General features: G+C 39.6%; 1 protein-coding gene across 2 annotated transcripts in view; it reads right to left on the bottom strand.

The window, feature by feature from the left end:
• Positions 1-23,968, bottom strand: part of SEC24D (SEC24 homolog D, COPII component) — a 102,143-nt gene that overhangs the window by 50,667 nt on the left and 27,508 nt on the right. For both annotated transcript variants that reach the window (XM_087437686.1, XM_014784554.2), the window contains exons 7-8: positions 23,731-23,842; positions 15,019-15,146 (exon numbers count right to left, since the gene is read on the bottom strand). In XM_087437686.1, the coding sequence (XP_087293812.1) occupies positions 15,019-15,146; positions 23,731-23,842 (240 nt within the window). The remainder of the gene's footprint in view (positions 1-15,018; positions 15,147-23,730; positions 23,843-23,968) is intronic.

Below are 23,968 nucleotides of genomic sequence, written 5' to 3'. Positions count from 1 at the left end.
GAAGGGGTATCTCTCTCTCCTCCTGACTCTTCTCTGAGACCTTGTCTAAACTGGGACCAAGTCTCAATCTGCCCCCTCAGGACTGGCTTAAGCATCTCAGCCGTGTGTTCCCATAGGACCTTGCGCCTGAGAGAGCCCTCGTCACGTCACAGCAGTTTACTTTCCAGCATCACTACTAAATGCTCAGATCCAGGCCTCGCAGGTCTAACTTTTTTTTATTGTTGTGTCTCCTATAGCACAATACCTGAGAGAGCGGGCAGTCAACAGTCTTTTTTTTTGTGTGTGTGTGTGAGGAAGATCAGCCCTGAACTAACATCCCTGCTAATCCTCCTCTTTTTTTGCTGAGGAAGACCAGCTCTGAGCTAACATCTATTGCCAATCCTCCTCCTTTTTATTCCCCAAAGCCCCAGTAGATAGTTGTATGTCATAGTTGCACATCCTTCTAGTTGCTGTATGTGGGACGCGGCCTCAGCATGGCCGGAGAAGCGGTGCGTTGGTGCGCGCCCGGGATCCGAACCCGGGCCGCCAGCAGCGGAGCGCACGCACTTAACCGCTAAGCCACGGGGCTGGCCCCCAGTCACCAGTTTTTGAATGAACGAACAAAATATCTATCAGGTACCCACAAATATACTGTCGTAAGCCCAGGGCAGCTCATGACAGGTGCTGAAGCAAAAGGCATACATAAAAGAAGAAATTACTTGTGGGGGGGCGGGGGGCAGTGGTCAATAAAGGCTTCTTTCAAGGAAGAGCTAGCTAGCTACAGGGAGTTGTATTTCCACTGACTGACAGAAAGAGACAGACAATTTCAATCAGTGAGAACAGCATAAAACAGAAGGAAAAGATGGGGTATGTTGGTGGCTAGCAGGCAAGTAGCCAAGTGCAGCTGAGATGAAGGGGGATAAAGAGGAAGGCTGGAGTGATTCTGTGGAAGCCTTCGAAGCCAGGTAGGGTAGTATGCCCTGACTGGCCAGGTTTCACACACACGCACGCACGCATGCGCGCACACACATACCCTCTTTCTCTCTCTTTCTCTCCTTAAATCAGTTGTTACTGCGTGGAAACAATTCTGACAGAAGATAGTTAAGAGATTTCACCATTCTAACTAAAATTTTACCATTCTATCATCTAAACTAAAATTATATCTTTGGAAGAATGGTACAATTGGTACAGGTTTTGAAAGTAGCTTATAAATCAGTCAATTCTATCATATGTTTTACAATTACCAAGAGGGATTTTTAGAATTTCTGTTTGTTTCATTATCTCCTATACTTTATTCAATTCTTAACACTCTTTAAAAAATAAACTCAAAAGATGTTTGAGGGGCCAGCCCGGTGGCGCAAGCGGTTAAGTGCGCCCGTTCCGCTGCGGCAGCCCGGTGTTCGCCGGTTCGGATCCCGGGTGTGCACCGACGCACCGCTTGTTGAGCCATGCTGTGGCGGCGTCCCATATAAAGTAGAGGAAGATGGGCATGGATGTTAGCCCAGGGCCAGTCTTCCTCAGCAAAAAAGAGGAGGATTGGCATTGGATGTTAGCTCAGGGCTGGTCCTCCTCACAAAAAAAAAAAAAAAGATGTTTGAATATTAGTTCTAATTTTTAAATTAAATTTCTAACTAAAAGAATTCACTCCTTGACAGCATAAGTAAGCTTCAGGTTTACCACTGATCCCCAGGCAAAAGTTGTAGGGTAAATTCTCAATAATATTTGCTGAATGGATGACAAGAAAAGGAAGGAGGGAGGGAGGGAAGAAAGGAAAAACTGAAGACTAAATGAAAACAATGAAGGAAGAAGCAGAATACGGAAGTCACGCTTGGACTAGAGGATACCCGCCAGGCCTTTATCACAGAGGATTAGGTCTAAGTGTGATAAACTCTAATATCCTAAGTTCATCCCAAAATACACACAAATAACCACTCTAGGACACTCTTCTCTTGGAATGGCCAAAAGTGTAAACACGGCTGTGACCTTTCTACCCGGGTCATGTAATGCCAGGAGGGCTTTCTAGTGGGAAGGTCAAATCGGACTCTATGCTGAAGTCTATGAAAGGGCTGCTCCCCGTGACGGGGCATCCATAGTTGCAAAAGGGAAAATAAATATCAGTGCAGTTAAGAGAGCACCATCATATCAGCTTTCCCGACTGATAGTAGTAGTTCTTGACTAAATTATAATGGTAGGTAATGCTTCTTAAGCAAAACATGGTCTGTTTAGATCGGGTTATACTGATGCAGTCTTTCAAGTTATAGGTATATTTGCAAAGACCAGCATCATTGTTTTGTTGGAACAGATGTTAGAAAGGTGAGTAAGACATTCCCGCTCAAAGAGCCACGATATTCAAGAAATCTACGGCTGCGAGACAGTTTTGCACATTTCCTTTAAACCTTGACCTATTATAGTTTATCTTGAACCCCTAAAGGAGAATTCTATTTTGTTGTCTAATTATAGGCCACTTGCAGACAACATATTTAATTGCTATAAGAATGCACAATGTTCCACAGATGATGAAAATATATTTTAGGCTTAAAAACCATAGGAATCAAGTTTGTCTCTTCCGTAACAAAATAATTGGCAGTTTTCTGTTCTGCAAAGGAAAGTTGTAAAATACTCTACTTTAAAGATGAAAGATTAAAAATAATAAGCCTAGAAGCAAATTCCCTTTGTCCGTCTGGCAGAATTAGAAGTTCGAAAAGGCTTCCCTCCATCGATCTCACTTCTTTATATGGCCAGAAAAACACCTTCAAAATATTTTGCTCTGGGCACGGGTCAAGCCTTGATTTCAGCAACACCTTCTCAGCGGGCCTACCTGACCATCCTATTTAATCAGACCCCTGCAGATCACCCCCCCAGACAGTCCTCACCCCCTACCCTGCTCTACTTTTTCCTTCCTCTATACGGTACTTTTCTTATTTTCAGGTTCATTGTCTTGCCTCTTTCTGTTAAAATGTGACCTCCATGAGGGCAGAAATCTTTGTCTGTTTTGTTCACTGACATAACTCAGTACCAAGAACAGTACCTGGCACATGTTGGGTGAATGATAAATATTTGTTGAATTAAATCCCTGTTGGAATAAGGTAGAATACATAAATTAATAGTCCTTCATGAAAATGACGCTGCTTACAAACTATCACATCAAATAACAATGCATTATTGAACAGATTATGGTGTACAAGACAACTGAAAAATTCCTAAAATCCAGGTGTGATTATACAATTATAAAACTGATTCTCTAAGCAAGTACAACAAAAAGATCAAATTACCATTTCCCTTTTCAGAGTAGACACCTATGGAAGCTATGCATTTATCCAAACATACCTGAAGCTTTTTATATGAATTGTTTTCAGAGTGGGAAAAAATACAGGTCTCAGAGTCACCCAGTCCAGTCCGGGGTCAGTGTAAATACTGCAGAGTCACCATCCCTGGTGGGCAGCCCCAGGCACTGGCTGGCCCACTTCCAAGTGATGCCGCGAATCATCTTTTGTGAATTAATTTGATTAGGGCAAATAATCAAAAGCTATTTGGAGGAAAGATCTGAAAATAGGGTTAAAAAAAGTTGAGAAAAAACATTCTTTTAAAAAACGTGTGGATGCTGGCCTGGTGGCGCAGCAGTTAAGTGTGCGAGCTCTGCTGCGGCGGCCCAGGGTTCGCAGGTTCGGATCCCAGGCGCACACCGATGCACCGCTCGTCAAGCCATGCTGTGGCAGCATCCCATATAAAGTAGAGGAAGATGGGCACGGATGTTAGCCCAGGGCCAGTCTTCCTCAACAAAAAGGGGAGGATTGGCATCGGATATTAGCTCAGGGCTGATCTTCCTCACAAAAATAAAAGTGAAAAAAAAATGTATGTGACCGATTTGAAAGCATCTGGAGAAATAAATACATTTATATATTTATTATATAAATGAGCCGGAAGAAGGAAGATGACTTCTTAATTTATCAAATAAATAATAAAAATTGATAAATATGAGGTAATACACATCTTCTAAACTTTTCCTTTAAGAAAGGAGAAATGTAGACAAAACTATAAGTTTAAGTATTTAGATAAGAGAGTTTTTCAAAACTTTTAAACTGTAGAGAACAAGAGAGTATGGAATGAAGTAAACCAAAAGAAATTTAACTCTCATTCCCATAGTAAAGACTATGAGATAATTCCATTTGCCTCAGTAGTTCAGTTTAGGATTAAGAAAAGTGATCTTTGTGGCGGATAAGTTTCATGATATCTGCGTACACTAGACTCTATAATTGCGGCTCTTCTATTTTACCTGTATTTCACAGAAATATTGTTCAAGAAAGTCAATGATGCTCTTATTTTCCCAAATGATGAATAACTTTTTAAAGATTTTAATCCTCCTTTTTTTTACATGTATGTCTCATATATCCTCCTCCATTCTCTCATAAACACACACACACACTATATATCTTCACATTTATAGTGAGATGACAGCACAAGAAACAAATGTTGGAGGAAAGAATAAAAGTGAAACTGAAGGTAAACTTAAAGAGAATTTTACTGTCCAGGAAATTCTTTAAGCAACAGTTATCCTAGTTGGCACAGCTGTTTTTGTCTGCCAGCAATACTAAAAGCAAGGATAATTGCAGTGAGTCCCCAAATGACTATTTTTCATAAGAACATACACATAGGAAATAAAATATTTTCTTTGATAGAGAACATGGAAATTCAAGTAAATATCAGATGCCTGGATAGAGATGACTCTGAATTGCAGGTCCCAGCCTTAGCTCTGCTCCTCAATTGTCAGTTTCTTTTTTATTTGCTTTGTAATTCATTCAGTATCAAATACAACAAATGTATCAAAATACAATTCAGTATCAAAAACAATAAATATTTGAGCACAGATCTCTAAGGTAACAATCTCATCAAATTACTTGGCCTCAAAATTCTAGCTTACTTCCATATATAAATGACACTGTGTAATGAAAATATCATATTAAATGTTTATTTAGCACAAAAATGTTCCCGGAACTGTTTTAGGTCTTGGGAATGCAATAGTAGGGAAAAATCAGATGTGGTTGCTACCCTCACGGAACCTAGTGGGAGAAAGACATTAATCAAATACCCAAATACAAAATTGCAAACTGCAATACATGGTATGCGGGGAGCTACAAGGAATATACTGTGGGAAACCCTGGAAAGCTCTCCTGAGGAGGTGACTTTGAACTGAAATCTAAAAGTTGATTAGGAATGAGCTAGGCTAAAAGGACAGGATAGTGTGTGGGAGATTGAGGGAAAATTACTCCAGCAAATGCCCATGAAGCACCTTATGAAACAAAAAAAGCTATATAACTGTTTATGTAATGGTGGGTGCTTATCATTTGAAAAATAAAAACAGAAAATAGTGACATAATATCAAACGACAGATACCAGGCAACATTTCTTTTTTAAAATGTAAGTGAGCAGCTAACTCTTTCCCTCATATGTGAATATAAATGTGAGGCCCACATCAGTTTCCTCCTTGTTCTAGTATAAGATATGTAGCTAGAAGCACTGAAGGGGTACAGTAATATCCCTTATAAATGTATATACTCTAGGTAAACTTAAATTATTGTAGTTTTCATACTTCTTTTCCTGGAATATAGTAGACTCCCAAAATCAATGATGGCTGGGTTAAATAAAATTTTCCAAGGAGGAATTTAGTATCATATAGCAAATAATGACAACAACAATGATAAAGATGATAATAAGAGTAACTATCTTTCTTATACCAGCTTATCGTCTTTTTAAACAACTATCACTTAAGTGGTGTTATCATAATTTTATCTATGAGAGAAATGAGGCCCCAAAAGTTAAGTCAGCTTTTCAAGGTCACACTGGTAAAAGCAGTAGAGTCAATTTGTGCCCCCAAGCTCACATGGCTCCCCAATTCCTGCCCTGACCACCTCCCTGAACGATGCTAAAGTCCTGACAAAGAATCAATTAAAAATCACTTGTGCGTCAGACCACCTCGGGTGTCATTTTCAGATGAATTAAAGGGTTTTCCCTCCTTCCCTTTCTTTCTTCTTTCCTTCCTCTCTCCCTCCCTCCTTCCTTCCCCTAAGATTTTGTTTATTAATCTTTTTAGTCCGTGAGAACTTGATGCCTAGGAAACTTTCAAATATAAAACTTTAAAATATTTGACTTTCTCATACTTGATCACGAAGGGGATGCATCAACTGCATACACTTTAAGCCTGTGTATTATCTAAACAGCCACAAAATTTGACTGAAGTTAGAATCATGAAGCAGGGTATAGACAGTGCATGTCACTGATTCCAAAATCCTATCAGTTTTAAGAGACACCAAAGCTTCCAACTGAACACGATACAATGCTAAGAAGTCATTGTTAATAAGACAAATCCCTGTTTCAGAAATGTTAAAATGTGAGAAAATATGGGCCTTAGAATTGATGAAAATGACAGCAAGAGGCTCTAAAATATTTCCTCTCCTGTGGTGGTCCCTCACAGATGCCCAGAGTTCTATGCCCAGGGGGGCTGGTCTCCCTGGCTCCTATGTTACGGATGTCATGCCCTCAATTGCCAGGCAATGAAGGTCATAAAACCCACACTTAACACTCACTGAAAATTAAATCAAGGCAGAATGTTTTCTTTTTTATTCTTGTTTCTCCTGAAGCTATTCTCCATTTAATAAAATACAGAGATCTACGTGAGTAATTTTGTGATTGAGAAAATAAGCTTGGTGCATTTAGTTTCTAAACTGTAACTTAAAATAGAATTCTAACAACCTTTTGCCCTGACAAATGGGACTCTCGCTGTATGTCTGCGGTAACACCGTTCTAAAAAGGGATAACATTCCGTTCTTCAGCTGCCAAACTTTTCCACAGTACTTCTTCATAGCACTGCATAAACAGTGACCAAAATCCTTAAGGGATAAGACTCAGTTTCTAAAGTAACTTTATACATTAAAGTATTTTAAATGTTATATTCATAATTCAATTTCTATTTGAGTACATGCATTATATTTTTCTAAGTTTTTATGTTAATACTTTTAAAAATATTGCATTAAGGCAGACAACTTAACGTTAAAATGCACATATTAAAAAATAGATTCAGGCTTTTGAAGCTTTCATTTAAAAATAATTTAAGTGATAAGTCTTCTTTAAGTTCCTTATAGTACACAAAATTACGCAGTAATCAGCTTCATTTCAGAGCATATTTATCACTAAAGCTAGCTAAATTTGGGCTGTATGTAAAAAATTCCATGGTCTCATCATCTTCATGTGCTTTTGAAGTGAATAATACACTCTAGATTTCTTATACTAAAAGTAAAACATAAATGAAACCACTTTGAGTTGGGTTGTGCAATTTGTCCATGTGAATTTCTAATAACATGTAAGATGTGTGATAAATTCATGGTAATCCATGCTGAATGCCTAATAAAGAGTGGAAAAGTAAGGTAGACACTAGCAGTCTTCTAGATTTATAGTACATCAGAGCCAGACTTCTCCCTCTTGAGAATGGAGGCCAAGATCACAATATCAGGCACAGCAGACACCTAGAGTCATTTCCTGGTTCCTAACCCAGTGTCCCACCATTTGATTACTATCCACTGTGCCTTGGAGAAAGTAGTCAATTTTTATTGGTTCCTGAAATATCTTTACATGACCAAAAATTCTTCCTACTTGTTTTGCTATTCTGCTCTTTATAATGAAATATAACGTCTCTCATCAATATGTGATAGAATACACTGATACGTATATTCATAAATATGTGATGGAATACATCTATGATCACTCAAATGATTTTTCGTTACCCACAGGGTTTGTTAGAGAGGTGAAGGAGGCTCTAAGCGAAACATTTAAAAGTATAAAACAAAATAACCAAAGTAGGATAAAAACTTTTACTTCATTGGCAACGTGTTTATCAATAGACTCAAACTGCTGACAAGGAATTTAATGATTAAGACTTTCTGTGTGAAAAATATTAGTGTACAGGACTAAAATAACTAGAAATCAACCACCATTCTGTAGTTGGGTTTAACTTTGTCCTTTAAACATCTATCCAACCCTAAGGAGAGAGCACTTGTTCAACTAGATCTTTACTGTACGCCCAGCCCACTGCTGGATTCTGGATGGTCTCTGCCTTCAAGGAGTACTAAGCAGTAGCCTGAAGTCAAAAGACTTCCAGAAAAGAGGTCTAAGATGGACATTTCAAGATACCTCATGAGCTTGCAGGAACAAGAGGCCCACTGCTAAAAGTATTGCCAACAAGAAAAAGAAATGTTATTTTATATGTTTAACCAAATAAAACCTCAACAAGCTCATTTACAGCCAGATGTAATCCAAAAAACTTGGAATTTGGAATCTCGAGTTCCAACAGCATTACTTATTAGCAGTATGACTTGAATAGCCCCAGAACCTGTAGAGTTTCTACATCTATAAAGCTCAAATAACACCTACTTCACAAGCTGCAATGTTCCTAAAAGAAGGATGACACACAGACAAAATACTACAGTGAGGCAGAGTTTTGTTCCTTTGATGCATTAAACAGCAGTGTAAACTCTGCTAAAACTGTCCATTCATGCCAGCAAGATTGACTGAAAAGTCAAACGCATGACCAACAATCCCTCCAGCAGGTGATGGATAGGAAGTCCATCCCTGACGTCAGGGACTCGTGTTGGGTTTATTCTCTGACAGTCTTTTCCTTTCTTGTTAACCCCATTTGTCAGCTCTTTGACATCCAATCCTTTGTCTTTCCAATGGCATCTTCTTCATATCTACTGAATCTCTCAGAATATGAACAATCATTAAGAAAAAAGAATGCAAACAGTATTTAATAACAGAATTGACTTCTTTATTCCTTAAATCATAACTAAGGTAAAACTTCCCTGAACCTCAACTCCATAGAACGAAGTTATCCCCCTCAGAGCCTTCTTCATATTGCTCAAACAGCTGTGTGCTTGCAGATTTTCTATATGTCCTAGACACAAGTAATCAGTCTTGTTTTTCCCCTAAAGTCCACCTCAGTTCCTAGCAGAGAATAAGTAAGGGATTATAAATCAAGCGAAATTTAAAGTCTCAGTTAAAAGTTTATCTGCACTAAACTAATTCAATAGAAAGGAAATTAAGAAAGGAAATTACTTTGACTAATATATCCATTTATAATCTAAAAAAAATATACATAGATATTCTGAATCTAGTCACAGATGGAGTAAAAGCTTCCGCCATCTGGTTTATAAGTGAAATTACTTAATTTCCTGTATAATTAGATGTACGTACTTGTCCAAAATTTAAAGATTTCCTCTTTTAAAGAAAATTCAAAATTAAATTAAGCATAATCTTCAATTCTTTTGCAAATCTATACCGTTTCTACCTCAGTTCTTAAAATAGAGCACCAAAAATAAAATCACAGATTACTAAACCAAAGAGTTTACAACATAACCAATTACTTGTGCTGAATAAATACCACATAATTAACTATATTGTATGCGGCAATGGGTTTCACTTGAAACGTATACAAAAAATTAAAATTTATGGTAAGGACTATGAAATATTAAACAATGATGACATCCATATGCCCTTGGAAATAGCAGACATCTCCAAAGCAAATGCTCACAGGGAACATTCTCTGATCATCGCTGCTCGGGTTAGGTTTATTTTTGTAGGCCGTTGCTAACACAATGGCATGCTTTACAAGGTTCTGTCAAACAACAGAACCTACTTAAGAAAAAAACTGTACTAAATACATCCTTTTGATAGATGCCAAATTAGGATATCTTTAAGGATATCTTTTTTTAAATTGCAGTAATGATGGCAAGATCAGCCAGATAAGGAATAAAATTCTAAAATTTTACTGTACTTAAAAATAAGCCATTTACTGTAGAGGAAAATAAATTAAAATGCTATTCATATGGAGAATAACTGTATTCATGTAATCCATTTACCTTTAAGAAAGATACTTTAAAACTTATTTCCTTGCTTACAGGTGATAAATATCAAAACTCAGCATGTCCCTCATTTTCCATTATTAACTATAATTGTTTAGTTTTTGGTCTCTGATTTAGGTAACTAAATGATAGTGCCATTTATGGATATGTGGAAGAATGAACAGGGTTGGAGTGCAAGAGATCAGAAATTCACTTTTGAATATATTAAGTTGCAGGTTTCTATGAGGTGCCCAAGGAGAGATTTCAGAAAGGCATTTGGATATGTGAAGATGGGGATGAAGACGTAGGAGTGAATGAATGAGAGGGTAACAACACAGTGATATAGAGTTAAGGACCTGGGTGTCAGACTGCCTGGGTTGGAATCCTGGCTCTGCTACTTAGAAGCTGTTAACTTTAATGAGTTATCTAACTCTGTGCCTCATTTCCTTATATCTAAAATGGGATAACAAATAGGTTGATGTGAGGATTAAATAAATGAACATATGTAAAAAACAACTTATAATTGTGCTCATTAAGTACTGTAAAAGTTCCGACTATTATTATTCTCATCAGCAAGAGCTGTAGCTGTTACAGATGATATTCAGTCTTTGGGGGGATAGGGAGTCTAAAGAGAGAAGAGAGGGGAGAGGAGATCCCAAGTCCAAGCCTTGACGAACCCCAACTGTAGAAGTCAGGAAACCAACAAAGGGAACTAAAGTGTTCCCTGACTGGGAAGTAGGAAAAAATATACCAGGAAGGTGTCATGGAAGCCAAGGGAGGAGAGTCTGCCAGGAAGGGCCCAATCCTTCGTGACACAGACTTCCCTCCAGCTGGTAGGGGTAGTGTAGGAATGATAGAGCCCTAAGGCTAGTGGCTCTCCTAGGTTAGGTCCAGTTAATGTTGAGAGAGGAAGACAATTTTTTTGAGAGCACAACCTTTAGGAACTTCTTTCTGGTGTTTTAGCATCCCTTTCACATTTCTTATTTTTTACCTCTAAGTCTATTTCAACAAATAAAAATATTTCTTTAAATAGAGAATGTCTTCATTCAACCCAGGAGACACTGCTATATAAGAGATAGTACTCCTTCCTAAGTATAGTACATTCATTAAATATCATACAATTTTATTTGTCAATTATACCTAAATTTAAAAATATATACATATATATGGTAATATATATGGTATATTCAGAGTAGTCTTGTTCTTGAAGGTCTAAGGAAAAAGGAAGGGCTTCTGTAGGGAGAGCTTCAATAGAGAAAACAGTACTATCAAAATACATTTACTTGGTCATTATGCAGAGTCTCTAGCAACATTAAAAGAACAGAGTGTGTTGGGCCAGCCCCGTGGCTTAGTGGTTAAGTGCACGCGCTCTGCTACTGGCAGCCCGGGTTCGGATTCTGGGCGTGCACCGATGCACCGCTTCTCTGGCCATGCTGAGGCCACGTCCCACATATAGCAACTAGAAGGATGTGCAACTATGACATACAACTATCTACTGGGGCTTTGGGGAAAAAACAGAGGAAGATTGGCAATAGATGTTAGCTCAGAGCCGGTCTTCCTCAGCAAAAAGAGGAGGATTAGCACGGATGTTAGCTCAGGGCTGATCTTCCTCACACACACACACACACACACAAAACCAGAGCATGTTATTTTCTCAAGTAGAGCTTCTCCGTAAGTCAGATTCCGAAAATAAGCCACCTCTCTAATCTCATCCGTTTATGACTTTGGAAAGCAGAGAGATTAAAATGCAGCATAAGTTTTCACTAAAGGAACACCTCACGCTGGTGAGCTGGTGGGGAGGTAGTTGTTTGACTTGACTAGATCAAACAAGTTTGGAAAACAGAAAGCATGCACACATTCGGTCTGTATATGAAACGTGTATATGTATTTTTCAGGAGGCTTGAACTAACGTTTGAAAGCTTTTTTCAACCAAAAAACTGAATACCAGGTTCTACTTTCAGGATTGCGTTACTGAATAATTTCACTGTTAATACTAAATGGTGATGACAAGGTGCTCACAGATTCTGGTTTTGGGTATGAATAACTGTTAAGTTGTGTTCTGTTCCATGTGTACTTGACATCAGCTGTCCCATGGGAGGGGGCAGGGAGGAGAGATTTTTGCTAGCGTGTAGCTGACAACTGCAAATTCACGGCCATGCACAAGGTGCACTCAGGCTAACACTGCCCAGGGGCATAAATCCCACATATCCCATACTCATACTCAGAAAAGCTGCTGCTGAGGTTTCTTTCAAGATACAAACGTCACCTTCTCCTGATTATGAAGATAACAGAAGATCACTGTAAAAAGATCCAGACAGCATAGGAAGGAGTGAGGCAGAGAGTGCACACCTCCCCCTGGGGCAAGATGTGTCAAGGGTTTGAATGTTTATGTTTTATCTATTTAAAAGTAATTGATTCATTAAAAGGAAAAATAATACTACATATTACTATGGATACACGAGCATGAAGTCAATATATAAAATCACATATAGGGAGGACACATACCAAATTCATTAGTGTTTGCCCCCGAAGGGGGGGAGGGGAGGAATGGCCTGATTAAAGGAGACATCATATGTAGCTGTGAAGTTTTAATTCTCATAAAATTATCTTAAGCAAATATGGCAAAATATTAACTTTGTTAATGATGGGTGGTATGTATACGAGTGTGATATTATTCACTAGTACTTTTTTGAATTTAAATTTTGTTCGAAGCATAAAAATTGAAATAAAAATATATCTCATGTATACCACTATGCAGCCATCAGAACTGCTAAAATTAAAAAGATGACAACACCAAACATTGGAGACGATATAGAGCAACTAGAACTCCGATACAATGCTGGAAGGACTGTAAAATGGTACAACCACTTTAGAAAATAGTCTAGCAGTTTCTTATAAAACTAAATGAACACATACCCCATGAGCCAGCATCTACTCACAGGTATTAACCCAAGACAAATGAATATATGTCCACAGAAAGACCTGTACGAGAATATTTATAGAGGCTTTATTCACAATAGCCAAAAACTGGAAACAGCGCAGATGTCCGTCAAAAAAAGACCAAAGAAACAAACTGGTACATCCATGCAATGAAATGCTATTCGGCAATAAAAAAGGAACAAACTACTGAGACACGCAATAACATGTTTATGGCTCTCTAAAACGTTATGCTGAGTGAGAGAAACCTTGCACAAAGAGTGCATACTCTAGAAGTCTATTGATATGAGGACCTAGAATAGGCAAAACAAATCTACGGTGGAAAAAATCAGACAGTGGTTGCCAGGGGAGGGGGGTTGTGAGCAGGGGGGAGATTGACTGGAAGGGGGCGTGAGATAACTTTCTAGGGTGACAGTAATGTTCCAAATCTTGATAGGGGTTTGGGTTACACAGGTGTATTATTTGTCAAAATTCAGTAAATGTTTACTTAAGATATGTGCATTTTACTGTAAATAAATTTTGCCTCAAAAGGAAAAATACTCTGTAAGCAAATACTAAACTCTGGTTAATGATATGCATGTTGGAGTATTTAGGGGGAAGTGTATTAATGTCTGCAATTTCCTTTGAAATACATAAAAAAGATGGATTGATGGACAGATGGATCAATATGTGATAAAACAAGTATGGTTAAATATTAATGGTAGAATCTAGGTGGCAGGTATATACATGTTCACTGTAAAATTCTTTCACATTTTCTGTATGTTTAAAAATTTCCATAATAAAATGCTGAAAATAGCTAAAAATTACTTCTAGTTATTATTTAAAACCCACACGTATCATATACAGCATGGATCTCTTTGTCATTACATATTGGTCTACCTTATCCTAATCAAGCATAGTGATTTTAAAGAAGACTTTATGGGCATTATATTAAGTTTCTGGGACCATCACATAAGAAACTATACTTAAAATAAGTAAACACTGAATGTACTTCTTGATTTACAAACATGAGACAATACTGCACGTAAGGCTGGCTTCTAGGAAGAACCCAACGCCTCTTCCTCGCCCAACTCTAACCCAGTTCACTCTACTCCCAAAAAGAAGAGAAGGTGGCATTCTGTTACACCCATCAGGAAAGCGAGTGGTCATGACAAAGGGGTTGAAAGCCACTGTCCACACCGACACCATCTCTCTTCTTTCTTCCTTCTCTCAGGTGACAAAGAGCTGGCCCCTCCCCCACTTCTCCACACCACTTTACCCTCCACACCAGCTGCCATGGCCAGCCCAAGAAAAGGGACAATCTGCTCTCTCTTGTAGAGGCTCTGCCTCTTGCTCAGGTGCTGCTAGGTGTGCATTAGATCAGCCGACCTCACAGGATCATTAGACCCAAACTGAGGTTTAAGTTGGAAAGAGAATCCGAGGGTTGGGCCTCGAGTGTAGTAAAAGGAATCCAGGGTTCAGCCAGCTAACTGGACTACTGCAATGGGGTTACGGTCCAAACTCCAGCCAGACGTAAGGCTCTCTCTCACCTCCTCTTTGACTAGCTCCACTAGGGTGCCTTGTGTCCCTATGTGCATGTGGGTATCCATCACTCAGGGGCATCAGAAGGAGGAATGGCAGCAGGGTAGAGTGGATGCCTTGATCACAAGATCCACTAACAGCATCCTAGTATCAGAAATTTTAAATATACACCACTTCTTATCTTTTTTCCCCCTCAATTATATGTTGGGTACATCTTTCCAAGTCTAAACATACAGGATTTCTTTACCTCATGCTTTCTAATCATACTGACATTAAGTAGGAGTTGCTGAGCATCTTGGCCCACTGATTATTAAAGCAGATGTAGTAAGACCAAGGCCCTCAGGCTCTATTATCTTCCTTCTCCAGAACAATGGCAGGGTCCTGAACTAGGGCATAAGGGCCTCCTGAGAGGTCTTTGTATTTGTCACTCTGTGACATTCTGTATTTTCTGTATACATGCATTGCTACAACAGGCCGAAAAGTGACCCAGTCCATCAGTGTCTGGTATACAGGTTGCCAAAAAACAAAGCTTGGCAGATTTTTGATTTGCTAATGAATTGAATGATTATAGGTTTTGGCATCATATAAATATACTTCAGTTTTCTATTTATAATATAGAAATGTATTAAAAAAGATGAAAAAAAGAATTTTGGAATTGGCAAATTATTGAACTGCTATTTTTGATCATTCTTACCTCATTTGAAGGAATCGTGGCAAAGGGTTTGATGACAGCAGCTAATGGAATCTGAGCTTGCTTGGCCATATCTGATGTGCACGGGAAACAGTACGTTGTGCAACGGATGTATCGAGGACTAGCATTGCCTGAAACATTCAGAGGGACACACTTAAAATGTGCTTAGAAGAAAACCTGCCCCATAATATTTAAATATTTGTAAAGGTACTTCTAGATAATGCATTGCTTTATTTCTAAAACTTTCTTCATGATTTTCAAAATTTAAAAAAAGGGCAGTACTGTGCAATTCTACAATCTATAATCTAGACACACTATAATTTTTTTGTGAAACAAAACACTTTGAATTCTAGTGCAAAATAAGAGAGGTGCTTTAATCAATATTATTATATTTAATATACTTTATTATATAGTATATTATATATTTTACTATAATTATTATAATTATAAGCAGGGTCTTAATATAGTCAACTCACAGACTTGAGAGGTGTTTAGATTCAATGGAAGAAATAAAGCAAAGGCACGAAAACATGAAAGAATAAAATTTCTTCTTCATCCTCTCCTATGACTACATCTGCTATAGGAAAGGTAAGGATTCGAACACCATTTCATATCAGCAAGTGATATTTTGTCAAATATGATTCTATTGGACTGTTTTGTTCCTAAACTTAGGAACTGAACTTAGAAATGAAAATTCTACTTGTAATAGAAATATTACTTTTTAAAAATACACTAATCTATTTTTAACACACATTAGGTTTTCCAACCAAATATCTATATTTCATGGCATACACAAGTATTAAAACAATATCCATGCCATGAAGAATATTTCTGAATCACTAGAATAACTTATCTGAAATAAACTTTGAAATTAAATTTTACACATATTGAATTTTACACGTAGATGAACTTTCCACATATTGTGTGTGCTTCCACAAAGGAATTAAAATTGCCTGTGAGAAGCAACTCTCTCCCGATCTTCGTTCTGGAATAGAAATCTCCTCTGTGGCAGTCTGGCACAATATATCATGATCAAAAGAACGTAATCATCAAACAAATATGTACTGAGTGTCTACTAAGTTGTAGACACTGTCCTAGGTGCTTCCTTGTAGAGCATATGTTCTTACAGAGACAATAAATAGTAAACCTAATAAATGAGTAATTCATATTGGACATTAGAAGATGATAAATGCTATGGAAAAAAGCACATCTGGTTAAGGGGTATGCTAGTGGGAGGCAGACTGCGATTTTTTTTTTTTTTTTGTGAAGAAGATTAGCCCTGAGCTAACATCTGTGCTAATCCTTGTTTTTTTTTGCTGAGGAAGACCGGCTCTGAGCTAACATCTATTGCCAATCCTCCTCCTTTTTTTTTTTTAACCCCCAAAGCCCCAGTAGATAGTTGTATGTCACAGTTGCACATCCTTCTAGTTGCTGTATGTGGGACGCGGTCTCAGCGTGGCCAGAGAAGTGGTGCGTCGGTGCCCCCCCAGGATCCGAACCCGGGCCGCCAGTAGCAGAGCGTGCGCACTTAACCGCTAAGCCACAGGGCCAGCCCACAGACTGCAATTTTAAACAGTTACAGAGTAGGCCTTATTTAAAAGGTAACATTTGAGCAATGACTCCAAGGAGGCAAGGGATTTACCCAGGCAGGTATTTGGAGAAGGGTGGGCCTCGCCTGGTAGGGGGAGGGCCGAAGGTCTGTGTGGCTGGAATGGAGCACATGTAGGTCCAGCGGTTGGCAAGGGGTTCAGAGAAGCAACAGAGGCCAGATCAGGTAGACGCTTGAAATCACTTGAAACCCTTTGCTTTTTATTCCAAGTGAAATGGGGAGCCACTGCTGGGCTTTAAGCAGAAGAGTGTCATGATCCGACTTAGGTTCACTGCCTGTGGTTTTGAGAATGGACTGTAATGGGGAGGAGGAGAACCAGGGAGACCAGCGTGGAGGCTGTGCAGCAACCAGGTGAGAAATGGTGCTGGCAGGGACCAGCCTGATAGCAGTAGAGGTGTTGACAGGTGGCCAGATTCTGGACATATTTTGACCTACTTGTTGATGGGCATGATGTGTGAGGTGTGGAGATGGGAGGTGTGAAAGAAAGAAAAGGTCAGGGAACGACTCCAAAGTCTTCGTCCTGAGGAACCAGAAGCATGACGCTGCCATAAAATGAAAATAGAAAGGCTGCAGGAAGGGAAGGGGTTTTTTAATGGGTGTGTGGGCAGAGATCCGGAATCTGACTTTCGACACGTGCAATTTGGGAAATGTATTATGCAATCAAACAGTAATGCTGAGTAGACAATTTGATATGTGAGTCTGGGCATTGAGCTCAAAGCTGGGTTGGAGATACACATTTGGGAGTTCTTAGCATATAGATGGTATTTGAAGCCACAAAACTAGATTAAAACAACCAAGGGAAACATTGTGGCCAGAAAAAAGAAGGCGACCGAGGACTGCGCCCTGGGTCCTCTAACATAAAGAAGTCAGAGGGAAAAGGGAAACCAGCTAAAGGACTGAGAGGGATAAAAACAAGGAGTGCCTAATGTGCTGGAGGAAGAGAGAATTTTGGTGGAATGGGCAGGGCAGGTGGGAGTCAGCCTGCTGAGAGTGAGTTTAAGAGAGAACGGAAGGGGAGGAATTGTCAATAATCCTTTCAAGTTCTGTTGTGGAGGGGATTAAAGAAAAGAAGGGTAGCTGGTAAGGGAAGTGGATCAAGAAAACATTTGTGGGGTTTTCTTTTGTTTTATTTTTTGTTTTTTGTTTTTTGTTTTTGTTTGCTGAGGAAGATTTGCCCTGAGCTAACATCCGTGCCAATCCTCCTCTGTTTTGTATGTCGGTCGCCACCACAGCATGGCCGCTGACCAGCGGTGTAAGTCCACACCCAGGAACCGAACCCAGGCCGCCAAAGCGGAGCACACCAAACTTAACCAGTACACCACTCGAGACAGCCCCCAGAACATTTGTATTTTTTAAGAGAGGAGAAGGCTTTTTTAAAAAGATGGGGAAAATCATGTAAACAGAGAAATACTGATGATATATGAGAATGAGGGGAAACTTATGGCAGCAATACACTTGAGTGGAGCACAGCAGGAGAGGCTGGCTTTTGGCCAGAGTACAGGTCGCTCCTTATGAGTAAAAGCAGGGGCACACGACAGCAGGGGCTTGATGTGATGGGGAGACTCCCTGGAAGCTCTCTTCTGATCGTGCAAAAGAGCAGCTGAAAGAAAGGATGGGAGAGAAGGTGTTCTGGCTTCCAGGAGAGGGTGCAACAGTGACGAGGGAGAGTGGAAAAGTGAGAGGACTGGGGAAGCACAGTGTGCTGGGAAGCTCAGGGTTCTGGGTTTAAACAGACGCTGCCGTGTGGCTGTGAGCCTCTCTCTGCCCGGGTTCTGCTGCACAGGCGGGCCCGGAGTAAGTGGAAGGTTGGACCTAAGAAAGCGGAGCTGCTTCTTCTCACCTTCAACCTATTATTGCCAAAGTTTATGTTTTTTATAGGACCAGCTAGAAATCTGGATTTTTACATAAAATATTCTGATTTTTACGTCATGGCAACCACTTCAAATAGAAACAAAACAGTGTGTCCAAGAAATTAACAAGACTGCAGGACCGGCCCCGTGGCTTAGTGGTTAAGTGCGTGCGCTCCGCTGCTGGCAACCCGGGTTCGGATCCCAGGCGCGCAGCGACGCACCGCTTCCTCAGCCATGCTGAGGCCGCGTCCCACATACAGCAGCTAGAAGGATGTGCAGCTATGACATACAGCTATCTACTGGGGCTTTGGGGGGAAAAAAATAAATAAATAAAATCTAAAAAAAAAAAAAAAAACTTAAAAAAAAAAATTAACAAGACTGCAGGCTGATCCAGTTTTGGGCTCTGCCCCTGAAGGTCTGAGAGAAGGAAGAAACGTGGTACCAACAACAAGGATACTAATCATAACAGTAATTGCCAATGTGTCAGGCATCATTCTAAGATCGTTACAAGTAAACTCATTTTAGTCTCACTATCGCCCCAGGAGATTGATATCCTTAGGACCCCATTTTACAGAGGAGAAAACTGAGACACTGGAGGTTAAGTGACTTGCCAAAGGTCAAGGGGTTAGTAAATGACAAAAGTGGCACTAGAACCTCTCACAATCCTCTACTGTATCCCAGACAAGTTGGGTCCAGGTCATGAAAGCCGTGAATTCTGGATAAGGAGTTAAGACCAATCCTGTCTGTCCATGGGCAACGATGGGACATTTTTTTTTAGCAAGGGCAAGATGATCAAATAAATACTTGAAGAAAATTAAACTACCCAGAATGTAACAGATAGCTTCTGGGAGCAGGAAAAGATTAGAGATAGGAAGACTGGGCCACTGCTGTTAGAGTCCAGGGGAATACAAACACAGGGCAAAACAAGAGTTTTGGCAGCAGGAATAAAAGAAAAAGAAATATTAGGTAATAGAGGTGAATATGCTTGGACCCCTATTACTGTTTATTTCATGTAACTTAGACAAAATCTTCCTCATTATCATCACACAATTTTATACAGACTTGTGAAAAAAGAATTTGGGAATATTTTAATTTTTCATTGTACTCAATTTTTAGTAGTTAAAACTACCAATAATATATTGAAGTCAAGTATTTGTTGTCTTTAAACTTTTTTTTTACAGTGAAATATGCATATGAATGAGCTCTGAGGGTGATTAAATAAACTTTTGTTTCAGGAAGATAAGTACACAAAGGATAAAATTTTAAAAAAGGAATTGAGAATTTGTTTTTATAAACAGGAATGCAAAAGTGAGATATGAAAGATATGGCTATGGAAGATAATTTAGCAATCTCAGTAATTAAGATTCAAAATTATTTGAGGTGTTTAATAAAGAACATTATGGGATAATGTGACTGAAAAACATTCAATAGACTATTCATCCAACAAACTTTATGAAGCTAAGCCCCATGCTAGGGGCTTAGAGACAGAAAAGAGTGAAGCCTCTGGCTTCAAGGTCTAGGAGGAAAGAGTGATAATAAAAACAGATAATTGCAACATAGCGTGGTAAGTATCACAGAAGAGTAAATCGATTAAGAGTGGCCCAAGGGAGGCAAGGAGCCTACCATGTGGATCAGAGGTGACCACACAAAGGCTGCAGTGCCTGACCAGGGTCTTGTAGGATGGACAGAAGCACAGAACCAAGGGACAAGTTGAGTCTTAACTTAGATCCTGCAGCCAAAGGCAAAAGAATAACACTTGTAAAGTAGGTGCTTTTCTTTATTGGTTCCACGACTAACCAGCTGTGTGGCTTTGGGCAAGTCACTTAACCTCCCTGGGCCTTACATCTGTAAAGTGGGAGAGCTGAGCAAATGAAGCCCAAGGTTCCTTCTGGCTCTATATTCTACCCATGTCTGTGAATTTCTGCACATGTCTGAGATCCTTGGGCTACATTCTAAAAAATTTACTAGTAGAGTATTAGGCAATAAGCCAGGCCAGATGGCGAGGCTTCACAGCAAAGGAGTATTACTGGGCCAACTTCAGGGCTCCATGCCAGGGCAGCTCTCTCTTCTTGCCAGGGGCAGCCTGAGCTGCAGGCTAAGGAGAGATGATAATGATCTGGACCCTGCCACCTCGCTAGTCCTTCCTTCTCTTCCTACTCCTTCCTTTGTACTCTTTCCTTACAAGTGCTGTAGGATCCAGCAATTCCACTTCTAGGTATAGACCAAAGGAACTGAAAGCAGGGACTCAAACAGATACTTGTACACCATTGTTCATAGCAGCCACAGGGCTGCTAAGGCTATTCATTATAGCCAAAGGTGGAAACAACCCAAATGTCCAATAGATGAACGGATAAACAAAATGTATATACATAAAAGTGAATATTATTCAGCCTTAAGAAAGAATGAAATTTTAATTCATGCTACAACATGGATGAACCTTGAAAGTATTATGCGAAGTGAAATAAGCCAGACACAAAAGGACAAATATTGTATGATTCCACTTATATGAGGTACCTAGAACAGGCAAATTCATAGAGACAGAAAGTAGAATAGAGGATACCAGGGCCTCGGTGGGGTGGAATAATGGGGACTTACTGTTTAATGGGTATAGAGTTTCAGTGTAGGATGATGAAATAGTTCTTGAAATGGACAATAATGATGGTTGCACAACATCCTGAATCTAATTAATGCCACTGAATTGTACACTTAAAAATGGCTATAATGGCAAATATTATTTTATGTGTACTTAACCACAATAAAAAAAATCACCTGTAAGTTCAAAAAGAAAACAAAACAAAAATCACAAAGAACTCTGCACATGCTGTTCCTTAACACGTACATCCTCTCCTGCTGCCATGCTTTAGAGCATTGCATCTCCTCTGCCTGGCAACCCTTTTCCTCTCTCAATCTCCCCACCTTTCTTGTGGTTTACACGTGCTCATGCAAGACTCAGCTTAGTTGTTCCCACTCTAGCAGGACAGGCTGGGTAAGTTATCTGGTTAGTTACTTCACATTAGGTTCCCAAGGCAATACGCTTTTTATCCTTCTATAACATTTATCACACTGTATTAATATTTAGTTATCTTTTTCCCTGCCAGATTGTGTACTCATTTAAAAATAGAACCTTGTCTTTTATTTCTGAATAGAAGCAGTAGGTGATTGGTTAAGAACACGGATTCTAGCATCAGAATGCCGAGGTTCAAATTCTAGCTTTGCTTCCCACTGGCTATGCATCTTGGGTAAGTTCCTAAGCATTCTGTCCTTCAGTTTCATACTCTATGTAATGAGGATGATATTAACACCTGTCTCATAAAGCTACAGGGCAGATTAAATGAATTAATCCACATAAAGTGTTGAGAAGATTGTCTTAATGCATAGCAAGTACTTATAAATATAAACCACAAAACTCATGGGTGCTGAATAGGTGTTTGCTGAACGCATGCATGAGAGAACGAATGAATGAATGAACAAGTGGGACCTTGCTCCCAGGCAGCTCACAGTCTTGTGGGAGAGACAGACTCAAACCACAGTAAAATCTAACGGGATAGAGGCTATAATGCAAGTGTATATGAAGCACTGTGGGGGAAGAAATTACAGATTTCAAGGAAAAAATTTAACTTGAGTTGGGAAGAACTAAGAATTTCCCACGTAAACGGGTGAGAGTTATATACTCCAAGTACACTTGTTCAATAAATATTTACTGGGCAACCATTATGTTCTAGATACCAGGTGAGTTTCTAGGGACATGGTGAACAGGAAACAGTCCATAGTCTGTTGCAGAGAAAACAGCAGAAAGTGAGAATCAGAGGCACGAGGGGAAGGATGAGCGCGGGATGGCTGAGGCAGACGTAAAGGGGGAAACGAGTAGGAGATGAGGCTGGTCAGGAACGTTCTTTAGGTTGTAAAGAGCCTCAAACACTCTTTCATATTTATTTAAAATACTAAATGAATAAATATGTATTAAAAGCACTTATGTAACACTATTAGGTTGAAACGAAATTGCCATTTTTGTAGGTCAACGTGATAGGAAAAAAATCAGCAATTTCATGTAGCTCCAACCTATCATATACCAGGTCCTAAGTGCTTTACAAATGGGAACTCATCTAACAAGCCTGAATGGATTCTGTAAGTAATGGGGGACAAAATTATTTTTAGAATAGGAAGTAAAGTAATCTGAATTGTGTTTTAATATTAATATCTAAAACAATAACATCATCTGTAATTGATATTAAACCCTTCTACATGTCAAGCCCCCTGCATACACATGAGCAGACTTACATGAACACACACACGCAGAGTCACCTCTCATCCTTACATTGGCCCTACAGGGCAAGTCTTAGTCCTCACATTTTACAGAGGCGACACTGAGGTTCAGAGGGGTGAGATGAGCACAGCTCACGCGGGCAGTAAGGAAGGGAGCCTGGATTCCCGTGCAGGTGGGTGTGCAAGGCTCCCAGTCAAAGCTCTTTCTGCCTCCCCGTGCTGCCGCTCTATAAGGACAGCGCTGAAGGCAGCACAGACGATGGACTAAGGAGGGCATCCCCAGTTAGAATGTGGCTGGCTTGATAACTCTGAGATGAGATAAAATGCTCCCCTGTATACCGATGTTATACTTCTAGGATCGAGGACACGACCCATTAAAATGGTATATTCAGATTCTGAGACTTCAGATTTCATCAGGCGGTATTTTAACTTGCCAGAAACAATAAAATATTATCCAGAAAGATCAAACCCGCACAAGGACAGATACATTAAACTGACCGCACACACAGGACGGAGTCAGCAGGGAGAAAGCCCAGCCTTTCCTCATCCCAGTTGAAAAGTGAGCAAACAGAACCCAATGTTAAAGGACCTGATGAAAACAATATCGTTGCAGCTGGAACCAGGTGTGCTGACTTCTCAAGTGCTCAACCCCTACTGCTCTGCCCGTGCTGTCCTGCCCGGTCTCCAACGTAGTAAAGAAATTAAACCAAAGGAGGGCATGAACTAACATAACCCATAAATTAGAGACTTTTCTTAAACTGATAAATTGCACTATATCTCACCAGACACTCTCTCGACTTCTACAGCAGAGACTAGAATTCCGTTGATAGTACCTTCTCGGTACTTGAGTGATTGGTGAATTGGTCCCCATCATCAGCTATAAAGAGGCTCCCAGGCAGTGACGGCATTATTGAAGAGGGTCAGTGTATTTGCTTTAAAAAAATGGTGAGAAATTTTAAAACCTCAAGCAAAAATATTACTGAAAATAAATACCTTGGTCTTGTATCACACAGTCTGTGGTGACCAGCGGAGGGACCTGGCCTCTGGTGTTGGTGGCATAAACTTGTCCCCCTCTGGTGGCTCTGTCATTCTCGATCACCTGAATCTGATAAGATATCAAGAACAAGTCAAAATTAAGACTCTTTCCAACATTCTCCCCCTCCCGCCCTCTCATTACTCATACACACACACGAAAATAGGCATTTTCTAAAACCTTTCAGTTCATTTCAGA

Source organism: Ceratotherium simum, chromosome 12, assembly GCF_057802395.1.
Source record: "Ceratotherium simum simum isolate JZ-2026a chromosome 12, ASM5780239v1, whole genome shotgun sequence".
NCBI lineage: Eukaryota > Metazoa > Chordata > Mammalia > Perissodactyla > Rhinocerotidae > Ceratotherium > Ceratotherium simum.
This window is presented reverse-complemented; position numbering and strand designations above follow the sequence as displayed.